The sequence below is a fragment of the Morone saxatilis genome, unplaced genomic scaffold, assembly GCF_004916995.1.
Source record: "Morone saxatilis isolate NCDOM2014 unplaced genomic scaffold, NCSU_SB_2.0 Contig18, whole genome shotgun sequence".
NCBI classification, from domain to species: domain Eukaryota; kingdom Metazoa; phylum Chordata; class Actinopteri; family Moronidae; genus Morone; species Morone saxatilis.
Window position 1 is genome coordinate 22,131,101 of NW_023339740.1, and position 20,503 is coordinate 22,151,603.

A 20,503-nucleotide genomic window follows, 5' to 3' on the forward strand; every position below is an offset into this window, starting at 1 on the left:
AGCAATATATCTTCCTACAAACAGTGTCCCAGTTATTGTGTAAAAAATCCACAGAGCTTACTATAAACAGTTTTTAATGCAACTTTCTACCAAATAAATGGAGAGTAATGGGGACATTTGTTTCTTTGGATTTATATTGCTGTTGAAATTTAGAGGCAGAAAACTTTGGCAAATACAACTGCAACAATCTGCCTGGCTATATACTGCTAGAGGTAAGTTAAAAATCCTGAACTGAACTGTATACACACCATGCTCATGCATGCGTCATGTCTCAGGGCTTCCCCCTAGTTTGTATATTTTAACATCTTTTTTATGCCTGATCCCTAGGATGCTGAACACTAAGTCTCTGGGTCGTCCACCCAGCTTGGCTCACCTGGATAAGGTCAACTCCAACAGTCTTGACTCCTGCGTGACCATCCAGGACCTCCCCCCCAAGGTCCCCCCATATTCCAAGCTGCAGGACTTGGCTGGTTCCCACACCTCCACCCGCCTCACCCCCAGCCCAGCGCCTGTGCTCCACATCAATTCCCCCGGCTCCTACACCAGTGACAGTCTGAGTCTGAGCGGATCGCCGCTGCTCTACCCCAAGCTGACTGGCATGCACCGCAGCATGGAGTCCCTGCCCCTCCAGATGAGCGTGCCTTCCAGTGCGAGGTTTATCAAAACTGAGATGCATGACAAGGAAGAGAGGGGTGCAGGAACCTGGGGAGGTGGGAGCAGGACATCCCTCAACCTCACAGATAGGTAAGTGTCATCTCAAGAAGTATCAATGTCCTTTATGTCAAAATTTGTATTTGTGACAAAATGTGATTCCATAATTTCCTTCGTCCGCCGTCTATGTTGTCTCTAAAAAAAGAAAATTATTATGAATGAATAACTTTTGGAGCCAGCCATAGCATTATGACCACACCTGGGCACACTGACCAGTCTGTGGTTTTCTGACACCTTTCTATCAGAATCAGCATGAACTTTTTCAGCAGTTTGAGCTACAGTAGCTACTACTTTACAGTAGTAAAATTCAATATTTCAGTACAGATCCTCTCACTGCCACTTTTACATCTTCCTATGAACCAATGCTGGTAGAACTAACTGCATTTATTCCAGCAGCTGATAGCGTGTGAAACATCATTTGTTACAAACTGTTTCAGTGTGAAGTCTTCCAACATTGGGCTATAAGTTTATTGGCAGCAGACATACGGGCATATTTTATGTGCCTTTTCTGGGAACGAAAACTCTGAGGTATCATTTAAAAGACGGAGGGCTGGATCCATCAGAAGATTTCTTTTTGTCAAGGTGGAGATTATTTCCTGCCAAAGGAATGTACTTTTAGGCAATCCCACGCTGTGTGTATAAAAAGCGTCATATGGGCTAGATGAACAAAAAGGATTAGAAGATAAACCCATGAGATGTCTTACCCAGGTGTTATACAGCTCCTTTAACAAAACTTAAGATATTGTTTGTGTATGTCTTACGTAAGAATTATTCACAATGACTGTTTATTCTCTATTAATAATGTTTTTATTCTCTTCCTTGCAGCTTGCAAACAGACAGAAATACCTTACCGAAGAAAGGCTTAGAGTACGTCAAAACAGTTATTATCCAACCATCCATTGACATCTCACACTGTGATGTGTCTTCATTGTTTGAAGTTTACACTGACCCCTCTTTTCTCAGGCGCTATGGCTCAAGCCTGTCAGAGAGTGAAGGAAGCAAACCGGGAAGGCGCCACTCCCACACCATAGCCAGCATGACAGAGAGCGATAGCCCCCCTCAGCTGCCTTCGCCCACCCGCCCTCTCCACCCCTCCTCCGGCAAGGTTCTTCTCACCAACGTGGGTGAGTTGGCTCGCTCCATTTGGCTGCCAAGTTCTAAAAACACTCTGTCTGAGCTTTGAAAGTAATGAGGCTTGAGATCTTTGATAAGCCATCCATCTTACCGTTGATTATTATTGAAGACAGGGATATGAAGTTCACACCGAGAGGAAAGTCCAGCTCCTTTTTTACAGTTAAGAAATGTTGACACAAGTCGTCAATGATAGATCCAGTCATGGCTGAATGATGAAGCGATGGCAAATTATTGTGGTATCAGATTACTATCCCATATCTACACTCATTTAGACTTGAGTTTAAGTCTAAAATATGCCTGAGATGGAGGCATTAGGGGGTCAAGTCAGGCTATATTTATATCTTTGACTATTGTGGAACCGCAGTGTTGCCTTTCACTGAGTCATCAGAATAAGGGTGCGATACCTAGGTGTACTGTATGCATGTGTGTGTGTATGTGTTTCTCTACAGCACTGCCTCCTTCAGTTTTATCTGTGGCACTCACTGTCTTTGTCAATCTCTGTTGTATGATAGTTGCCCCAATTTCTAGTGGAACCCCGAGGATATCGCGCTCCAACAGCATTGGCCCCCCCAGTGAATCCGCCTGCGATCTCTATGGATCCTCCCCCCTGGGCAGCAGTATGTCCCTGGCTGACCGGCCAAAAAGCATGATGCGGTGTGGGTCTTTCCGTGAACCAGGGGATGATGGTGAGCCTGTTCAGCCAGGCCTCCCTGCAGGGGAGTCGCCCGACACGGCCTCAAATTAAACAAAGCTGTCCGCTCTTACAACACACACAAGCTGTTTGGCAGAATGTCAGAAGGACATTTGTTTTCATGAACAAGAAAAGCGCAGACAAGCCTTGGTGCCTCCATTTTAGATTAATAGTGAGTTATATAAAGACTTAAAGGCACTATGTGTGATCCAAATATAAACGAAACAGGAGACCCTTCACCAATAATTTCAATCTGCTTTCACTCTTCAAATTTGGCAAGCTTTTTAACACACATTCCAGCACTAGACTACCTTAATGTATTTCTGTGCTATAGCAAAGGTTTGTTTTAAGGTCCAGTGCGCAACATTTAAGAAGCTCTATTGAGAATATTATGTTAATAGATATGTTTTCATTATACGACATATAATCACCTGAATATAAGAATTGCTGCGTTTTTGTTACCTTAGAATCTGCAGCCTCCGCAGGTCCAAACACTGGGACTAGATACGGACTTTTGTGTTTTTCATGATTTTTGCGACCACTGCAGTTTCTTCTACACACTAGAGACTAGACTAGAGGCGAGCTGTGTTCAGTTCATCACTATATGCCACTATCATTTCTTCAGTACCTGATAAGCCTTGTAATATCTTAAAATTGCCTTAAATGAAAATCTGTTATTTTTAATATTAAGTAAAATATCTACCTTTCCTGTTTCAGTGCATGGCTCCGTACTCTCTTTGGCATCCAATGCTTCATCCAACTATTCCTCGGTGAGTAGATGCAGTAAAATACACAGTATAAGGTTAATTTTGCTGGAGTTTAATGCTTTCACATTTACACATTCTCCATTACAGCCAATATAGGCGAGTTACCTGACTGACCTTTTAACACTCAGGAGAACCTTACATACATTATATTAAATGGCCTTAAAGTCTTCCCTAGTTGGTAACAAACCTCTTGGTGACCTGGTATTAAATTCTGTGATATGCAGTACCTGTTCCAAGTTTGTATTTCACCAGTGTCGTCTCTAGAAAACTTCCACTACTGTGGATAAGTAGTTTTTTGTAATTGCCCCTAAAGTAAATGCTCTTCCTTATCCCTGTTTATTTGTCTTCACCATGCCTTCCTTAGAATGAGGAGAGGATACAAGGAGAGGTAAGGCCAACGTGCCATCTCTTCAACTCACATTTCTCTGTATCATCTGTCAGTCATTTCCTGTTGAAACGGGTTCATTCACAAGATTATGTTATCTGTGCTCAGTGAAGTCTGTGACCACGGATCTCTTCCACAGGAACTCATAACCCAGTTCATTTTTGTTTTATCTCTAATATTCTGTGTCCTTTGCACCACCTGCTAACATTTATTAAAGACATTTTCAGACCTCATAAAATCCTCAGTGCATGAGAAAAGTGGTAAAAACCCACTGTCATCCTTTAATTTAACATTTTTTGTTGGTCTGGAGTGTGTGCATCTTAGATTTTGGTTTCTGTTGAGGAGCAGTAACTCTCAAATGATGTTTGCATATTCAAAACAACACATTTCAACACATTAAGTTGCTGCATTATCATAATCAAAACCTATATTAATATACGTATATGCTCGTGGTACTGTATAATATAACGGCTGGCGCTTTCTTTTCAATTTGTCAACAGCAAATCCGAAAATTGAGGCGAGAGCTGGAATCCTCCCAGGAAAAGGTAGCCGACTTGACCATGCAGCTTTCTGCCAATGTACGTATTACTTTTTGAATTGTTTCCTCCTTTTGGCCTGTTTTCGTAAGCTAATTTGTTAATGAGCTGGATGCACACCAGAGGAGTATGATCAATCCAAAATATAGATTACACCATGTCCAAGTCCCTGAGATTGTACGCCACAACCAGCTGGGCTACAGCAACCCCGTTTAAAAGATGTATCTAATATCTGCACTGCATTTCTGTGAGGGTGAGATGTGGGAAAAAGATGGTGTGAATTCTTGCTCACTCCAAATGAGAATCACTGTAGATGACTTCTGGATGGCCTAACTCTGTCCGATTTGCTGGAGGTAAGGACAGCTAGTCATAATATATCAAAGATCTATCAACCTACCCAACACTTAGGGCTTTTAAAATTATATTCTTGAGTATTTTATGCCATTACTTGATAGCCAACAATGGGGAGATAATGGAAAAAGAAGAGAGAACAACATGCTAGAAAAGGTCCCCAGTTGCGGTTCATGGTCTGCACCATAACCACTAGGCAGCCAAGGCGCCCCCTATCACCGGTTTTACAGCAGACATACCATATTTCCAGCTTTCTCACTGCCACTCACATCTTTCCACTATTGCTATAATCCTTCAGCTCTGCAATTTTAACCTTAACCCTCAACACTTGCTTTTAACTCTTTGATTGAACCACCTAAAAAAACATTTCCAGTCCTGCTTCTTCTTATAGTTGCACCCTGTAGCTTCTAGATACCTGAGTCTGGCTGTTTCAAGCCGACTCAACTTTTTACTTTAACTCCGACTAACCGCTGATCCTGATCTAATAATAGACCAGTATGAACTACGGTCTCCTATTGCACACTTAACCCACCGCCTCTGCTAAACTATCAACTAACCTAAGTGTTTTGAACATACAAGTGACTGAAGCCTGAATCGGTGTGTGTATGTTTTTACTGTATACGAAGTCAAATCCCACCCCTAACGCTATACTGTCCCTCTCTTTTACGTTCTGGGCTGTTTTGGTGGCTGGACTCGTTGCTGCCCCTGCCTGCCTCCCGCTGACCCGCACCTCTGGATGCTGGGTGTAGCAGCTAGGCCAGGTTTGTTGGACCGTTGCTTCCACAGAGCTCTCTGTCGCTTCCGCATGATTCTGACTGGACATCAAGCTGACGACATGCTGTCATCTGACCATCTCTGTTGGGCTCGCTGCGTGGCACAGCTGACCTCATCACCTGCCTTGAAGCATGTTAATAAGGGCTACAACTGATTATTATTTTCTTTATCTATTAGTCTGTCAACTATTTATTCAATAATCATTTAGTGTCTAAAATGTCACAACAATGTGAAATTGATCAGCAGTGTTGTCATATTTCTTGTTTTGTCTGAACAACAGTCCAAAGATATTTAATTTACAGTAATATCTAGTAATATAATTAATGTCTGTTAATTTTCTGTCAATCGACTAACTAACTAATTTGCACAGCACTAATTGACTTTTCCTGCTAGCTTTTAGATTTGAAAAGTGAATAAGATACAGTACACATACAGTACTAATATTTTGTATAGAAATATGAGTGGCTACGACTGCTCTGACCCCCTGAAATGCTTGTTCTTAGGAGGTCAATAATATAATTTAAACAGATTCAGAATGTGGCAGGGTATTCCATTATTAAATAAAAGTGACCCCAAGGAAATACCTAAGCAAATTAACAACAAAAAGAAATGAAAAAGGGAGTAATAGGCTGGTCAGATTTAACAAAAGGAAAGGAACATAGACCAATAGTATGACGGACCTGGGAGATCTCACTAAGCTATCAAAGCAAAAGAAGAAACCACGAAACAGAAATAAAGTTTCAAAAAGAGGATTATCTGACCTGCCGTTGTTGACAAATTCTATTTGATGGTGTCAGCCATAGATTTTAGCAGATTATAACAGCTCAATGCACTCCTTCATCAGCAGATATAGTGTGAGACATCCTAGACTAAAGGTCAAACATGCTACAGGAGGTTGATGATCTCTGTCCTCGAGTGCCACACCGCTAACCCTCCCTCACCACCATTACCCTAACGTCCTCTTTCATCTCTGACATCATCCACAGCTGTCCACTACTTCACCCCCCCCTTCCTCTCCCAGCAGATGGAGAAAGCCATTTGCTTGATGTGCTATGAGCGTGTGAAGCTGCAGAGTGATTCGATGCAGCCGGTGACTCATACCTGTCTGCTCTCTCAACCCTCCCAATATTCTCTGTCTCTCTCCATCTCCTTCTACCTCTTTGTCCTCCTCCAAAGGCTAATCTGGTAGCAGCATTTGAGCAGAGTCTGGCGCTAATGACGGCTCGCCTGCAGACCCTGTCGGTCTCCTCGGAGCAAAAGGTATCTTGGTGATGAGGCTAATGAATGTTATGCCACCTGTGACATGTGTGACTGTTTCTATTCATAAGGAAAAGGGAGAAGTGACACCTAAAGAAAACAAACCATTAAGGAGCTGAATGAAGCTGAATATCACTCTAAAGAAATAGCTACATACTCTTCAAATACAACAGTCTTTAACCTATTAGTTGATCATCGTTAAACTGCTTTCTATTAGATTCTGTCAGTGAAAGAGAAGCTACCAAGTGGCATAGTTGTTCTGGAAATGAGATGTGGGTCAAAGGTTTGCATTGCCTGTTTTCCATGTTGTCGTCAGTCACTTAACATAACCTGTCATCCTTGCTGAAAGCGGATAGACATTCCACAATCCCGGGTTCAGAAGAATCTTGGTTCAGTTACCAGCCAGCATACTAAGCATGCATACTAACAAGAACACATATTGATATTTTCCCCCTTCAGGACTCTGAACTCACTGAGCTGAAAGATACCATCGAAATTCTGAAGGTCAAAAATACAGAGGCCCAAGAAATCATTCACGGGGCTCTCAATAATCCGGACATCACGCCTAAAGGTACAGAATACACTGGGGATGGACAGTGTGGTTAGGACACATGTAAAGTTGATGAGTGGAATTTCAAAAGCTTCCATTGCAGTATTCAATGTGCGTTCTTCTGTCCTGGCATTTAGAGCTGCTGATCAATCGCCAGAACTCCTCAGAAAGCATCTCCAGCCTCACCAGCACCACCAGCCATTCCAGTATGGGTAGTCTTAAAGAGCAGGAGGCCAAGAAGAAGAAGAAGAAGAGCTGGGTAAGGACAAACTGAGTAGAAATATTGTTCATACTCACAAAATACTTTCAGAGTTCTAGTGGAGTTCAGAGTCACTGACAAATGGTTAAGTTAAGTTATTTAGAAGCCAGAAGATTCCCAACGTACTGTTCTGTGAGAGGGAATTATTTTGCAGGGGTTTATGAATCAGATGTTTTCTTCAAATCATTAGAGAAAGAGATGAAAACTAACAGACCATTTTTGGTATTGAATTGAACAGTTCAGCTGGTCAGGGTTTGTAAATGGTCATTTGTCTCATCGGTATCATCAAAGATTGAACAAATTTAGTGTTCCTAATTAGCCCTAGATAATCAAAGCTCAAGATTTAAAATTTCTTGTCACATGTTCATTCTATACAATATGAGCAATCTAAATTCTGGGTTGAATATTACAATACTATAATACAGTAAGAATAAAAATAGGAAAAGCAAATGATAAAGGATAAAATATGAAAAATTTATAAATGTAATAATTTAATAAAAGTATTAAAATTATTAGTTTATATAGGTTCTGTGTGTTGGTGAGCTGTGGGCTATTATCTGTTTTTATTATGTTGTATTTGGTTTAATAAAATAGAAGTTAGTCAGCTGCTGTCCTAGTTTGTTTTCCTGCATGTGTATGTGTGCGATTCTCCTCCTATCTTGTTCCAAATCTGTTATTAAGTATGACTCTGGTCTCTCCCTCATGCTGCCCTGATTTTTATTTTAGGTCTTTGAGGTGAGTGATGTTGCTACAGTAAATAAACCCCTAACCCCAAACCCCCTCCCTTTGTCCAGCCTGCGTGGACTTTGAGTCATACTTGTGAAACGTCTGGAAACTTTCTGTCGTCTTTCTAAAATTAAATTACAGAATCACTTAGTACCATGTTTTGGTAATATTAAATTGTTCGACCAAATTACAGAATTGTGGGTTTATTATGTAATCTGCATGCAAATAAACTGTTCACTAATACAGACATCAGTGAAGATGGGAACTGCTGCTGTACAAATTAGATAGAAGTTTGTATTTCATTCACACGTCTCACATACCCATTTTAATTCCTCTGAATTTAACATTACACTACACTTCTGTAGTGTAATGTAGTCCACTAATTGTAGCGGCAGAATTATACAAATATATGAAACTAGATGGCTAAATCAATTAGAAATAAAGAAATACAGTCCGTACCAGAAGGTTAACAGGAACCAAGTGTGGATGGTAATACTCAGTGGAAAACATGGCTTATCTGATAGAAGCAGCTCAACATGAGTGCTTAATTGCATTGTACTCTGCTGTAGTTCAGAGACGTATCATTCATATCGAGCTCATGTTTCCTCTCGGTACAGTTACGCAGCTCCTTCAACAAGGCCTTTAGTAAGAAGGGGTCCAAGGCATCAGGCCCGTATGCTGACATTGAGGAAATTGCCACCCCAGAATCCTCTGCACCTTCCTCCCCCAAAGTCCACCATGTTGAGGACAACCCTACATCGTCAATTAAATCCTCAACCTCTGCATCGTCATCAGGGTAAACCTCTCCCTGCAATGAAACTGACAGTACAGTAAATCACAACAGCAAATATTTTGAATCGCATTATAATGAGTGAAAATCAAGGAGATGTCATTGTCTATGCTGTCTGTCACTGTAACAATGTTTATTTTTAGGGAAATAAGATGATAGTTCTGATTCAGCAGTCTCCGTAGTGGTCCTTTTTAAAATGAGTATAAGTAGTATAGTTAGTTAGAGATATAATCTCTAATGTTGTCTTATTTGACCTATATGTCCAGACTCTGTGAAGGAGGCGAGGTGGCGGATGATAAGGTTGTATCAGAACTGCGTACAGAGCTGTGGGAGAAGGAGCGTAAACTGACGGACATCCGCCTGGAGGCTCTAAGCTCCGCCCATCACCTGGAGCAGCTGCAGGAGGCTATGAACAACATGCAGGTATGTGTGATAAGTTCCTTTTCACTATTTTTACATTAAAAAAAAGCTCCTGCAGTTCACTTTCAGAAAGGTAAAGATGATTAGGATGCCATGGACAATATTAGTTTACTTTTTGCAGGTCTGTTTTATTTTAATGAAATGCAGTGGTATATTCAACGTTTCTGATTTACATACTTATCTACTTTTGTGGATATGAGGCTTTTTTTCTACAGTTATAGTTGCATGCAAGTCTAACTATCCTCTTTTATAGTTTAAAAAATGAGTTTTGTGATAGTTAAACTTACATATTCCAAAAAAAAATGACCTTCAATATTAGAAATCTTTTTTAGGATGCACTCACAAATAAATCACTACTGCAGTCATATTATGGAAGTGGCACTGTGATCTATTAAAATTGTAGTAACACTTATGTGATTTTGTCTGCAGAGGACAGTGGAGAACCTGAAAGCTGAGAACGACCAGCTGAAGACAGGTGGTCTGTCCCCCTGTCCATCTCCTGGACCCTCCAGCTCTGTCTCCCAGTCCTCAGGTCTCACTGCTCTTGGCAGTTCATCACCTCGACAGTCAGTAGCCATGCACATGCCCAAAAGCTACAGCAGAGGGCTGAGTGAGGGTGGCAGCTCAGGTATTCAGTCTCTGACAATGTTGATAATGTAGACTGAGAGCAGTGGTTTCCAACCTGTGGGTCGGGACCCACACTACGGGTCACCAATCCTTCAAGAGGGGGTTGCAAGGCCATCTTAATTTTAGGGGTGTAAGAAAATTTAAAAAATGTACACAGTAGGGCATAGTAGTATATCTCAGCATTTTGTTTAATTCTGTGATCAATTGTGAAGAAAAGTAAAGAAAATTAAATCATTCTTTTATTTAATTTAGACTATTATTTGAGATATAAACACAAACTATGTTCATATAGCCTTCAGTTACAGCTAAACAGCCTCGTGGCCAAACGGCACGGAGAAGAAAACACTGAATTTGTCAAAAAAACAGAAGCCTATTTAGTATGTACGATTGTTAAAAAAAAAAAACACACAAGACATACAGAAAATTGTATAGAAAGTTGCTAAAAATACGAGAAAAACTCAATTCATCCAAATCGCTCATTTTGCACAAATGCCATAAAACATGTCACTAAGTCAGGGGTCATCAGCTTACACAGTGATTTAAAATAAAAAAAGGGTTGGGAACCACTGTTAAAAAGGCTCAGTGCTGATTGACAAAAAAACAAAAAGCATAAACTGTTGCTTACATCTCAATCTAACTTGTGTCTCACATGCTACATTATCTTTTTCTTCTTTTTCTGTCGCTGTTCTTTTTTAAATTCACCCCTCAGCAGACGTCCACTCCGCAGATTCTCTCAGTCTTTCCTCACAGAGAGACGATCACCGTGTCAGGGTGGTGATTTGCGTTGCAGATTTACATGTCTTCAAAGATGTAAGTTTATTGTTTGTTAACTGCCCTTCTTCAGACCAACAAATATGATTTTAACTATTTGTTTCCAACCTGTTTGTTGCCCTGTGTTTTAACAGGAGGTTAAACAACAGGACTTCTTTGTCGGCACTGTCCGGGTCAATGGCCGGATGGACTGGCCCATGCTGGATTCAGCTGTCAGCCAGGCTTTCAAGGTGAGACGCTCTTTTCTGACAACTTAATTTAATGTGACCTGGCCGAGAACTGAATGTACAGTTTGCATCAAGCGTTCTCATTTGTGATTCAGCTGCCACATTAAATTTAGCATGTTGTTACTTCAGAAAGTTCAATCACTGCACACAGGTGGAAGCTAAGATGCAAAAATAGCATGTGTAATCACTTTGTACGTCTGGTTTTATGGTCCTGCTAGTAGGGAATTGACATATTAATTTGTAGTATGTAGATGCCTAATAAAACCAAAGGGTTCATGGAGCTTGTAACTCTTGTAACATGTACAGATCATGTTTACTTTCACCTTTGACTGCTATTGTCAGTTGGCTCTGAAACACCACAAGGGGCACTGTCTGTCTGCAAACACTCAATACTATTTAGGCAGATTTATTCAGTTCTCTTTTTCTGTTTTCTTTTTTCTCTCAGGTATACATAGCCAAGGTGGACCCCACTTCCAGTCTGGGCCTGTCTACAGACTCCATCTACAGTTACAGTATGGGCCACATTAAGAGAGTGCTGGGAGGAGAGGCTCCAGAGACACAGCCCTCTCGCTGCATGTCCCGAGGCCCCAGTGGCATCACAGTGGCTCTAAAAGGTCTGCGGACAAATGTTTTAGTAACTGTGACATATGAAACCATGTCAAGATTTATAGATTGACTTCTACATATTTGGAAGTACATTAATTCAGCCCAGTGTTATTGGCATTTAGATGACATGAATGATTAGATTAAATGAAATACATTTTTAAAACACAAAGCTTATTTCAGCATGGTCCTACGTAATTAATTTAGACAACCATTTCTAATGTCAGAAAGCATTGATTTAGTGCTAATATAGTACAGGCTCAAATACATTATTTTGTAAAGTCTAAACAAAGTAAGTGAAGTCTAGTCAATCAAAATCTGGTCTAATGTGATAAACATCCTTATGCAAGTAGTCAATGTTTTCATTGTGCAATAGATCCTGTTGAAATCAATCCAGCTTGCATTTCCAGTGCCATCTCTTCAATTCGGAAACCACAAATCTTTTGATTTAAAGCTGCGTCCAAGTGGAAGGAAAATAGTTAGACACACATCACTCAGGTGCAAGGCTGTCGGTGCAAGGCTGTCAGAGGAAGGCATTAATGAAATGAAAAAAAAACATTTTAACCTGATGAAGGTCCATTTAAGATCAAAACGTTATCTTTAAAAGGTTTTTTGTGGCAGTGAATAAGTGTACAGGCTTTTCATGAAAGCTGTGTCCAAGTACACACTGTATATTTATGGGTACATAATCAGGTTTCTTTTGGCAATCAGATCTTTTGCATTAGCTATGTTGTGAAGTGTTTATCTGAGGAGTTTAACAGTCTGATCCAGGTCTTGACTGAGTGCAAATCCTCGTGTCTGTCTGCATGTCAGAGCGACACATTTGGGCCTGTCTGTCTTTATTGCCATTTGATCTAGTGTTTCTTTTTTTGCTTTACAACTCTTCTTTACGTCCAGCATGCATTCTGTTGCATTGAACTGTGAGCTGTCCTCATCTTTGACCAAAACATCAACTCAGATGACCCTGTGGCAGCCTAAGAGCTCATCAGTTGAACAACATTATATTTTTCCACAGTTCAAAATTTATTTCGTTAAATTATATATTATAATATATATATATATATTATATTCACGACTACAACAGTACAGATTTATATGACCTATATACATTATATTTCTGCAACAGCAGTGTTTTGATTTGCGAGTAGCACGTATGTGAAGCCCATTAGTGACTCTAAACCAGAGGTGTAATCAGGAAGAAGTGACGAGGTTCTGGTCTGGTAGTCGACCCCTCTGCACCTTTGCATGCGGGAATGTAAGGAGCGAAGTGCTAGCAGCGGCAGCCCAGACAGGGCTCTGGGTAACATGATCCCAGTGCTGTCAGGCCCAGCTGGTCGACCAGCCTCAGACACATGGGCCCCATAGATGTGAAGGTGGAACATTAGACTCCTGCAGGCTGGTGGGGTGCAAAGACTCCTTACACTTGATGCAAAGTTATTTTAAGAGCAAAATGCTAGAACTCCATGTTGCTTATGAAGGACATGTGAGGTGATATAAATCTGTTTTCACAACATCTTCTTACTCTTCCTGTTCGTGTATATTCGTTTTGGTATACGTATTAACAGAATTCTTAAGAAGCACTTAAATATCAAGTGTCAAACAACAGTTTATCACCAACTCTAATTTATGCTGGGTGATTAGCAGATAGTCATCAACTTCATTGTTTATTACAGCACAGTCCATTCTCACCTTTTCTTCACTATGTTCAGGTTTGAAGGAGAAATGTGTGGACAGCCTGGTATTCGAGACCCTCATTCCCAAACCCATGATGCAACACTACATCAGTCTGCTTCTCAAACACCGCCGCCTCATCCTGTCTGGCCCGAGCGGGACGGGTAAGAGCTACCTCGCTTCCCGGCTGGCTGAGTACCTGGTGGACCGCAGTGCACGCGAAGTCACCGAAGGCATCGTGGTCACTTTCAACATGCACCGCCAGTCATGCAAGGTGACAGAAACTGATGTCCTGCATGAATCTGTACAGCAGTGGATTATTTGGTGTGTCATGTTGTCAGCTTTCTTTAGTCACTGTCTCTCTCTCTTTCTCTCCCCAGGATCTGCAGCTTTATCTTTCCAACCTGGCCAATCAGATCGATCGGGAAACCAGCACGTCAGAAATACCGCTGGTTGTTATTCTGGATGATATTCACGACCCTGCTTCCATCAGTGAACTTGTCAATGGTGCTCTCACCTGCAAATATCACAAATGGTAAGCTCCACATATGCAAGCTGAAACTAACTCTGAGAGTATTTATGCGATCGATCATGTAACCTAAACTGTAATGTTTTTTCTTCCCTCAGCCCGTACATTATTGGAACAAGTAATCAGCCAGTGAAGATGATTGCGAACCACGGCCTCCATCTCAGCTTCAGGTTCGTTAAAGGAGCGGTTGCTTCTCTTGTTTTTTTTTTTCTTCTCCTGCAGTGTTGTGTTGTGTCTGTGGCTGAATTTGTCTTGATTCCACTAAGGTTAGATTTGAAGCTCAAGAAACAAGTCAATACAATAAAACATCTTAAAGCAGATCGATAGTAAAGTGTTAGTTACTGTGTTTATATGTAATCTGATACAGTTTGATTTCCCTCAGTGCCGTGAATACCAATATTAGTTTCTAAAGTTTAAGGAGTTTACTTTCTTATGGTTGGGAGTCAGTAACAAAACAAAAGTGACTGTCATAGCTTTTTGCTTTTAGTCTGAAGTTGGACAACAAAAACAAACCTCTCACTATTCCCTGCACTTATTTATTATTTAAGCAAATCTTCAGTTCCACCTTCTCAAAAACAGAAACACACCAAACAAGGGTCATGGCTAAGGTGGCTGCTAAATATAGGATTTGACTATGAAACTTTTAAAGTGACAATGTTTTGTCCAAAGCAGTTATGACAGATTGCACTAGAAGAACTGTTCTTTTTTATACATTTGGGTGATTGGCACTGTCACATTAATGAAGAAAGATGATATATCCACATGAAAGTGCACAAGACCAAAATAAGAACTGGTTTTGGTGGTTTAAATGGGTTTCCACATTCAAAATATAGTAAGTACCATTTGTAAATCTCAATCCTGGATCTAATGTTCATATGGATTAAAGGGTTACTGGCATAGCTAACCCACATTTGGCTAAGAAACTAGCCCACTGATGCACACGTGTATCTGCCTGAATTTTGATGTATGACTTATTGCATGTGCTTTTCATCGTCTTAGAATGGTGACTTTCTCTAACAATGTGGAGCCAGCCAACGGCTTCCTGGTGCGCTACTTGCACAGGAAGCTGATGGAGTCAGAGGATGAGAAAAACTTGACCAACGAGGACCTGATCAGGGTGTTAGACTGGGTGCCCAAACTGTGGTATCATCTGCACACCTTCCTAGAGAAGCACAGCACGTCGGATTTCCTCATTGGTATGAAACACACTCTTATCGGGACAGGGCATCACTTTAGGGCGGAAGAGAGCTGCATTTTTATTTTGTAGGGAATATTGACTTGAATATTTCTTAGTGTGTCCTTTAATGTTCTTTCTCTCCTTGTGTCTCCTCAGGCCCTTGCTTTTTCCTGTCCTGTCCAGTCACGGTGGATGAGTTTCGATCGTGGTTCATCGATCTTTGGAACCACTCTATTATCCCCTACCTGCAAGAGGGAGCCAAGGACGGCATCAAGGTAAGAAACACAGCCAACAAATCCAGAAAATGGTCCCCAGCTAGCGTTAAATTCTTCCCTGGTGCTGGTGGCTTCTCTTTCACAGGAAATGTTGAGGTCTAATTTTACTGTAAGTGGTATGTTGTGACGCTTCAGGTCCACGGCCAGAAGGCGGTATGGGAGGACCCAGTCGAGTGGGTGAGGGGCACCCTGCCTTGGCCGTCTGCCCAGCAGGACCAAGCAAAGCTGTTCCACCTGCCTCCTCCCAGCATCGGCTCCAGCAGCCCTGGTCAGCCCCTCGAGGAGAGGCCTCACAAGGAGACTCCACCCAGCTCCATGGAATCTGATCCACTGGTAAGAGAGAATACTTCATGGTCCTTTCTTGTGATTTTTTTAATACTTCAAGCTGAAATGGATCTTTTAGGATTGCTGATTCTCGATTCTCTCTTCTTTGTTATAGATGGCAATGCTTTTGAAACTTCAAGAGGCTGCCAATTACATTGAATCCCCAGACAAAGAAGACCCTAGCCTGCCTAAACTTTGAACACTTAGCACTTCAATTTTTTTTTTTTGGTCCACTGTAATGACACAGTGCACATTCAGGAACAAATGAATCCTCAGAAATGGTTGTAGGGTGATTTAAACTGTCATTCCCGCAGTAGGTTAAAAGTGTAACTGGGTAATTATCATCATCTTAATGCATACAGTATTTTCAATAGACTGTTCACAAGTATTGAATGAGAAGCTATACTCTATAACTTTACTATGTGTTTGACTGGATGACATTCACTTTAGTTCACGTCCCTTTACCACCACGTTGGCCCTCAGTACTCTTAGATTGGTGCTAATAGATCAGTATGAAACTCATCATCTCAGCACTTAGACTTCAGGTGATTTCTGCAACAGTACACGCAGTCCATCCTGTTTTGCGCTCAAGTGTGTCATGGGATATGGAGTGCTTGTCAACAGGAGCTATCCTCAACTATGGATGCTCATTTTTGGAAAAGAGTATGACAGCATGACAGATGCTACTGTTTATCGCAAAGTTCTTTGGTACATATCTACTGTATAAGTCTTTGAAGGCCAAATCTTATACATATGCAATCCTAAACTTAAAAAACCCGAGCAGGTGAAACAAATGAAATGCCTTAAGAACAAAGACGTCAGTGTCACCTCAACTTCAGCAGATTATATTGGTGCTTTCATCATCATCCCATCTAAGACGGTCAGAAGTCAGTTATTTCTTCAATTCTCTACAGTATTTATTTCAATTATTCATCTTTTCTCTTTTTTTTACAATATGAAATTATATCATTTTACAGATTACATTTTTATTATATGTTTTCGCATTTTTTACACCTTCTTTATAATTTTTATGGCATATAAGCTGGAAAATTAAACTTGCTGTCATACTCTTTTGCATAAAACCAAACGTATTTATTAGTGATGTGATTTCATCACTTTGTCTCTGCACAGTACCATATTTTCCAAGCACTTAATTTAGTTTCATGAACTGCTTAATGTAAAACATATATATCAGGTGTTAGACAGACAGGGATACTATAACAAACACCCCTCTAATTAAACAGATTGAGCAAATGCTATTTGAATCCAATTCTGATTTTTTTTTTATATTACATTTATCTCGGAAAGACTACATTTGTTTTAAATCTTTACCCCCATATTCAGAGTAGTTATTGTATATATTATGTACATACAATCAGGCTACATCGCAGTTATTTTATCTATATTAGTTGGTGCAAATATCTAATATACTGAACCAAATACTGTACTTTTATCATGCATATTGACTGTCAAGTTAGGGGTTTAAGTTCAACTATGAATGTATAGAAAACACATATAAAACAACCTTTTAACAGAATCGGTTATGTAGTAGTTGCTTTTAAAGCAAGCCTTATCACAAAGCTCCACTGCAAAACACTTTTAACATTGGCTGAGTAGAGTGACTTTAAAGCTACCTATGCCCATTTCATTTGCAACAGTTCATGCGCTCCACAAACAAAATTAAAAGTCTCATTCTTAATGTCACTCATGCTTATTCTCATCATTTAGGTGCGTATGGTGCTCTTTAACAATGTCCCAAACTGTTTAAGTGTTGAATAAAGATCATGTAGGCTTTCAGGGTAGGTTAGCAAAGAGTTTTGTGTCATAGAACTGTCAAAAGCTAAAGAATTGTGAAATAGATCTGGAAGATAATTTCTGATATTTTTTAGGTTGTGTTGGTGAAGAAGTGTTGAACACATTATGTAAAGACAGTGAAGTCATGTGAGACATTGTATGGTGTGCACCCATGTTGATGTCGTATAGTATTCATGTCTGAGAACATTTTGGGTACACGACACATAATAAACCGATTATGGAGAGTATCTGTTGCACTGCAAGAGTAAAAGCAAAAGATTTAAACACTTTTTATGGTACTTTGTGTAGGTTTTTGTAAAGAAGATCCAATGGAGTAAATGGCAAAGCACATGGTTGTGCAAGTGGTGTGAAAATAATTCACCTGTTCATCCCAAGCTGTGTCATTGTTCAGGTGCTCAGACTAAACTTCACATGTACATAAATCCTGTAAATGAATGTCAGTCCACTTTTATGACAGCTTAATAAGAAAGTTTAACATTTTAAATAGTGTCTGAGCTGCTTATTGCTTCGTTATTGCACTTGGCTGATAACAAAACTTCAAGCTAATCCGCAGCTCTGATTGGTCACCCGTAAACTTAAAAAAATGAATGAATTAAAGACATCAATGAGCAAAAAATATGCCAAATGGACAGTAACTCTCACACTGGTCAGATGCCAATTGAGAATAATTTCAGTTATTGTAAATATTTCAGGTATTAGACAGTATTACCAGCCCCACCCTGGTCTGTTTCTGCAGGTTAACAAAAGCCATCAGCTCAAGTTTCTCATCTCATTCACTGGTTGTTGTGCCTGTTGCTCTGTAGTAGCTGTGATTTGTGTTTGCTTACTAGTGTATCAGGACTATGCAGCAACTTCTACTGGTGTTGGCAATCAGCAAATGTGTGAACTTCACAACAAACTCGGTGTGTTTTCATCTGGTCTGTCTTTGAGTTCTTAATTTGGACCAAATTGCATCACAGGATAAAAGTGGAAGCTTGTTTTTGAGCCTTAAAGAGAGGAGGATTTGTTTGGCGTTGCATTGAGAACAGGGTTCATAGGTGTAGTTAAAGAAATGAAGATGTTTCATGTGTTTTGTCCTTATGAATGGCAACAAAAGTACTGGACTTGTAAATGGTCAAATGACGATAAACAGACAGAAAAAAGATTAAAAATCAAATTATAAGCCTGAAATAGTTTGTAAGAATCAGCACTTCAGTGTTTTTGCGTAGATGATTTTAAGTAGAATCAAACCAGATAAAAAAGATATATATCTGATATCTTGGGCCAATACAGGTTGCTGAATAGTCATATTTTTGCGAAGCTTGTTGTGGACTAAACTAAGATTTAAAAAAAATGTTATGCGGTATCTAATGTCACTGACGTGCAAATGTTAAGGGTTTCTAAGTGTTGTAAATGCATGTAAACTTGCTGTGTGATGAGAAAAATGGTAACATTAATGTATTGTTTAGGAAAACCATTCTAGATAATGTTTTCCTTTTTAATACTCAGATATTTGATATTTCTTTTTCTTTTTTTTCTAAAGAATCCTTTGTAAAACTTAATTTCTCTATTTTGTACAGGACATCATTGTAAAGATTGTAAATAGGTCAGCATTCTGGATGCGGCAACAATCATTGAGAAGGGGGAAAAAATCATCCTTGAGAGAAAGGTATATTTCTTCAGAGTTGGGTCCAATACATGGATAAGGCATGTTTCTGAAGGCTTTCATCCACCTATCACTGTTGTTGGAATCAATAAAATACATGTTATATTTATTCTGTTGCTTCTTGTGTGTCAATTTGACCTGCTGATAAGAGCTATAACGTAATAGAGTAATGCATTTGCTTTAGGTAATCATATAGGCCCAATAGAAATGTTAAGAGTACTACAGTTATTTAAATAATGTGTAAAAGCATCAAGTCATTTTTCAGTACCATAAACATACTCATTATACTTCCAAATAACAGATAGTTGTATTATCGATATATTATTTATTTTCATTTAATTAGGCCATAGTCTATGTAGTGGAACATTTAATGATGCACACAAACAGACGCGGTGGTCTGAGTCATACATGGTGCCCAGTATCTATTACATGTTAGGGGGTGGTGCCTGAACCTGCTGAGCCCTATATAAGCCTGCCAACCCCGCAGAAATAACGGCATTGGATCCAGTTTTTAAGGACTTTACCGAGTTGGGAATTAGCTGCAACCGCCAACATGCCGTCCAAGCCTGCCCCAATCAAGAAGGCGGCTAACAAAGAACCAGCCAAGAAGCAGGAGGCGGCTCCAGAGCCGGCTCCTGAAGCCGCCCCAGCTGAAGCTGCCCCAGAGGCTGCCCCGGCTGAGGCCGAAGCTGCACCAGCTGAGGCGGCCCCTGCCGAGGGAGAGGCCCCTGCTGCCCCACCAGCTGAGGAGCCCAAACCACCCACCCCTCCACCCGCAGATGGTAATGCACCGAGCGCAGCGGCGACTATGCAATGAGTTACCCTCCATTATACCGCACACAGTCCACCTTCATTGTATTCCTCAGTGGATGAGCCTTGGATCAGTTGTTTAAACCTTTAATTAAAGCCAAAGTAGTCGGTTCATCTCATGGTAAGCACGCGGTAACCTTTACGCACGTGCGCCTTTGCGCACTAAATGTGAAGGTGCCGTAGGGAAGGTACAATAAAACGGAAACTGCATGTTAACTGCATAAACCGCCTGCTTGGACTCTTAGTTTCTTACTACCTCGTTCCTGAAAGTAAGTTGAAGTCACACTGGTGCGCTTTTTGCGCTTTAAGGGCGCTTTGCCTTTCTTCAGCAAAACTGTGTGATGTTAACACTTACAGTCGTTGCTAATATGCGTTTTTATAACCTACAACCGTGAAAGCTCCATTGTGACTCATTAAAAGCCAACAATAACAAACATAAACCTAAATTAGTTACCAAAAAGCTCCACTTGAACATGACTGATGTAGCGCATATTAACAACACCTGTTTTATTAAACGGGTTTTTTTTGTTTTCATTATTTCTAATATTTAACATAATTTTTTTTGGACATTGATTCAGCCATCTATCTTACATCTAATGTCTACATCAGCTGCTCCTGTTGCTGCGGACCAGCCCCCCTCCGATGATACCCTGAGAAGAGTATCTCAGTTCTTATTTT

At 40.3% G+C, this 20,503-nt stretch overlaps 2 protein-coding genes across 11 annotated transcripts in view; both read left to right on the plus strand.

Annotated features, from left to right (window-relative positions):
* The window catches only part of nav1b (neuron navigator 1b), a 53,971-nt gene extending 34,847 nt beyond the window's left edge, over positions 1-19,124 (plus strand). For 2 of the 9 annotated variants that reach the window (XM_035661217.1, XM_035661218.1), the window contains 24 exons: positions 328-744; positions 1,537-1,578; positions 1,675-1,835; positions 2,358-2,531; positions 3,254-3,306; positions 3,668-3,691; positions 4,189-4,266; positions 5,328-5,336; positions 6,526-6,609; positions 7,066-7,177; positions 7,294-7,415; positions 8,759-8,937; positions 9,198-9,354; positions 9,781-9,979; positions 10,688-10,788; positions 10,884-10,979; positions 11,422-11,590; positions 13,289-13,524; positions 13,631-13,785; positions 13,878-13,949; positions 14,779-14,975; positions 15,113-15,231; positions 15,367-15,564; positions 15,671-19,124. In XM_035661217.1, coding sequence (XP_035517110.1) covers positions 328-744; positions 1,537-1,578; positions 1,675-1,835; positions 2,358-2,531; positions 3,254-3,306; positions 3,668-3,691; positions 4,189-4,266; positions 5,328-5,336; positions 6,526-6,609; positions 7,066-7,177; positions 7,294-7,415; positions 8,759-8,937; positions 9,198-9,354; positions 9,781-9,979; positions 10,688-10,788; positions 10,884-10,979; positions 11,422-11,590; positions 13,289-13,524; positions 13,631-13,785; positions 13,878-13,949; positions 14,779-14,975; positions 15,113-15,231; positions 15,367-15,564; positions 15,671-15,754 — 3,238 coding nt within the window. In that variant the 3' untranslated portion in view covers positions 15,755-19,124. Of the gene's footprint in view, positions 1-327; positions 745-1,536; positions 1,579-1,674; positions 1,836-2,357; positions 2,532-3,253; positions 3,307-3,667; positions 3,692-4,188; positions 4,267-5,324; positions 5,337-6,525; positions 6,610-7,065; positions 7,178-7,293; positions 7,416-8,758; positions 8,938-9,197; positions 9,355-9,780; positions 9,980-10,687; positions 10,789-10,883; positions 10,980-11,421; positions 11,591-13,288; positions 13,525-13,630; positions 13,786-13,877; positions 13,950-14,778; positions 14,976-15,112; positions 15,232-15,366; positions 15,565-15,670 lie in introns of all 9 variants that reach the window. The other 7 variants (XM_035661222.1, XM_035661223.1, XM_035661219.1 and 4 more) reach the window with 7 other exon arrangements.
* A 371-nt stretch (positions 19,125-19,495) lies between these two features.
* The window catches only part of mybphb (myosin binding protein Hb), a 9,973-nt gene continuing 8,965 nt past the window's right edge, over positions 19,496-20,503 (plus strand). For both annotated transcript variants that reach the window (XM_035661227.1, XM_035661226.1), the window contains exon 1: positions 19,496-19,797. In XM_035661227.1, coding sequence (XP_035517120.1) covers positions 19,569-19,797 — 229 coding nt within the window. In that variant the 5' untranslated portion in view covers positions 19,496-19,568. The remainder of the gene's footprint in view (positions 19,798-20,503) is intronic.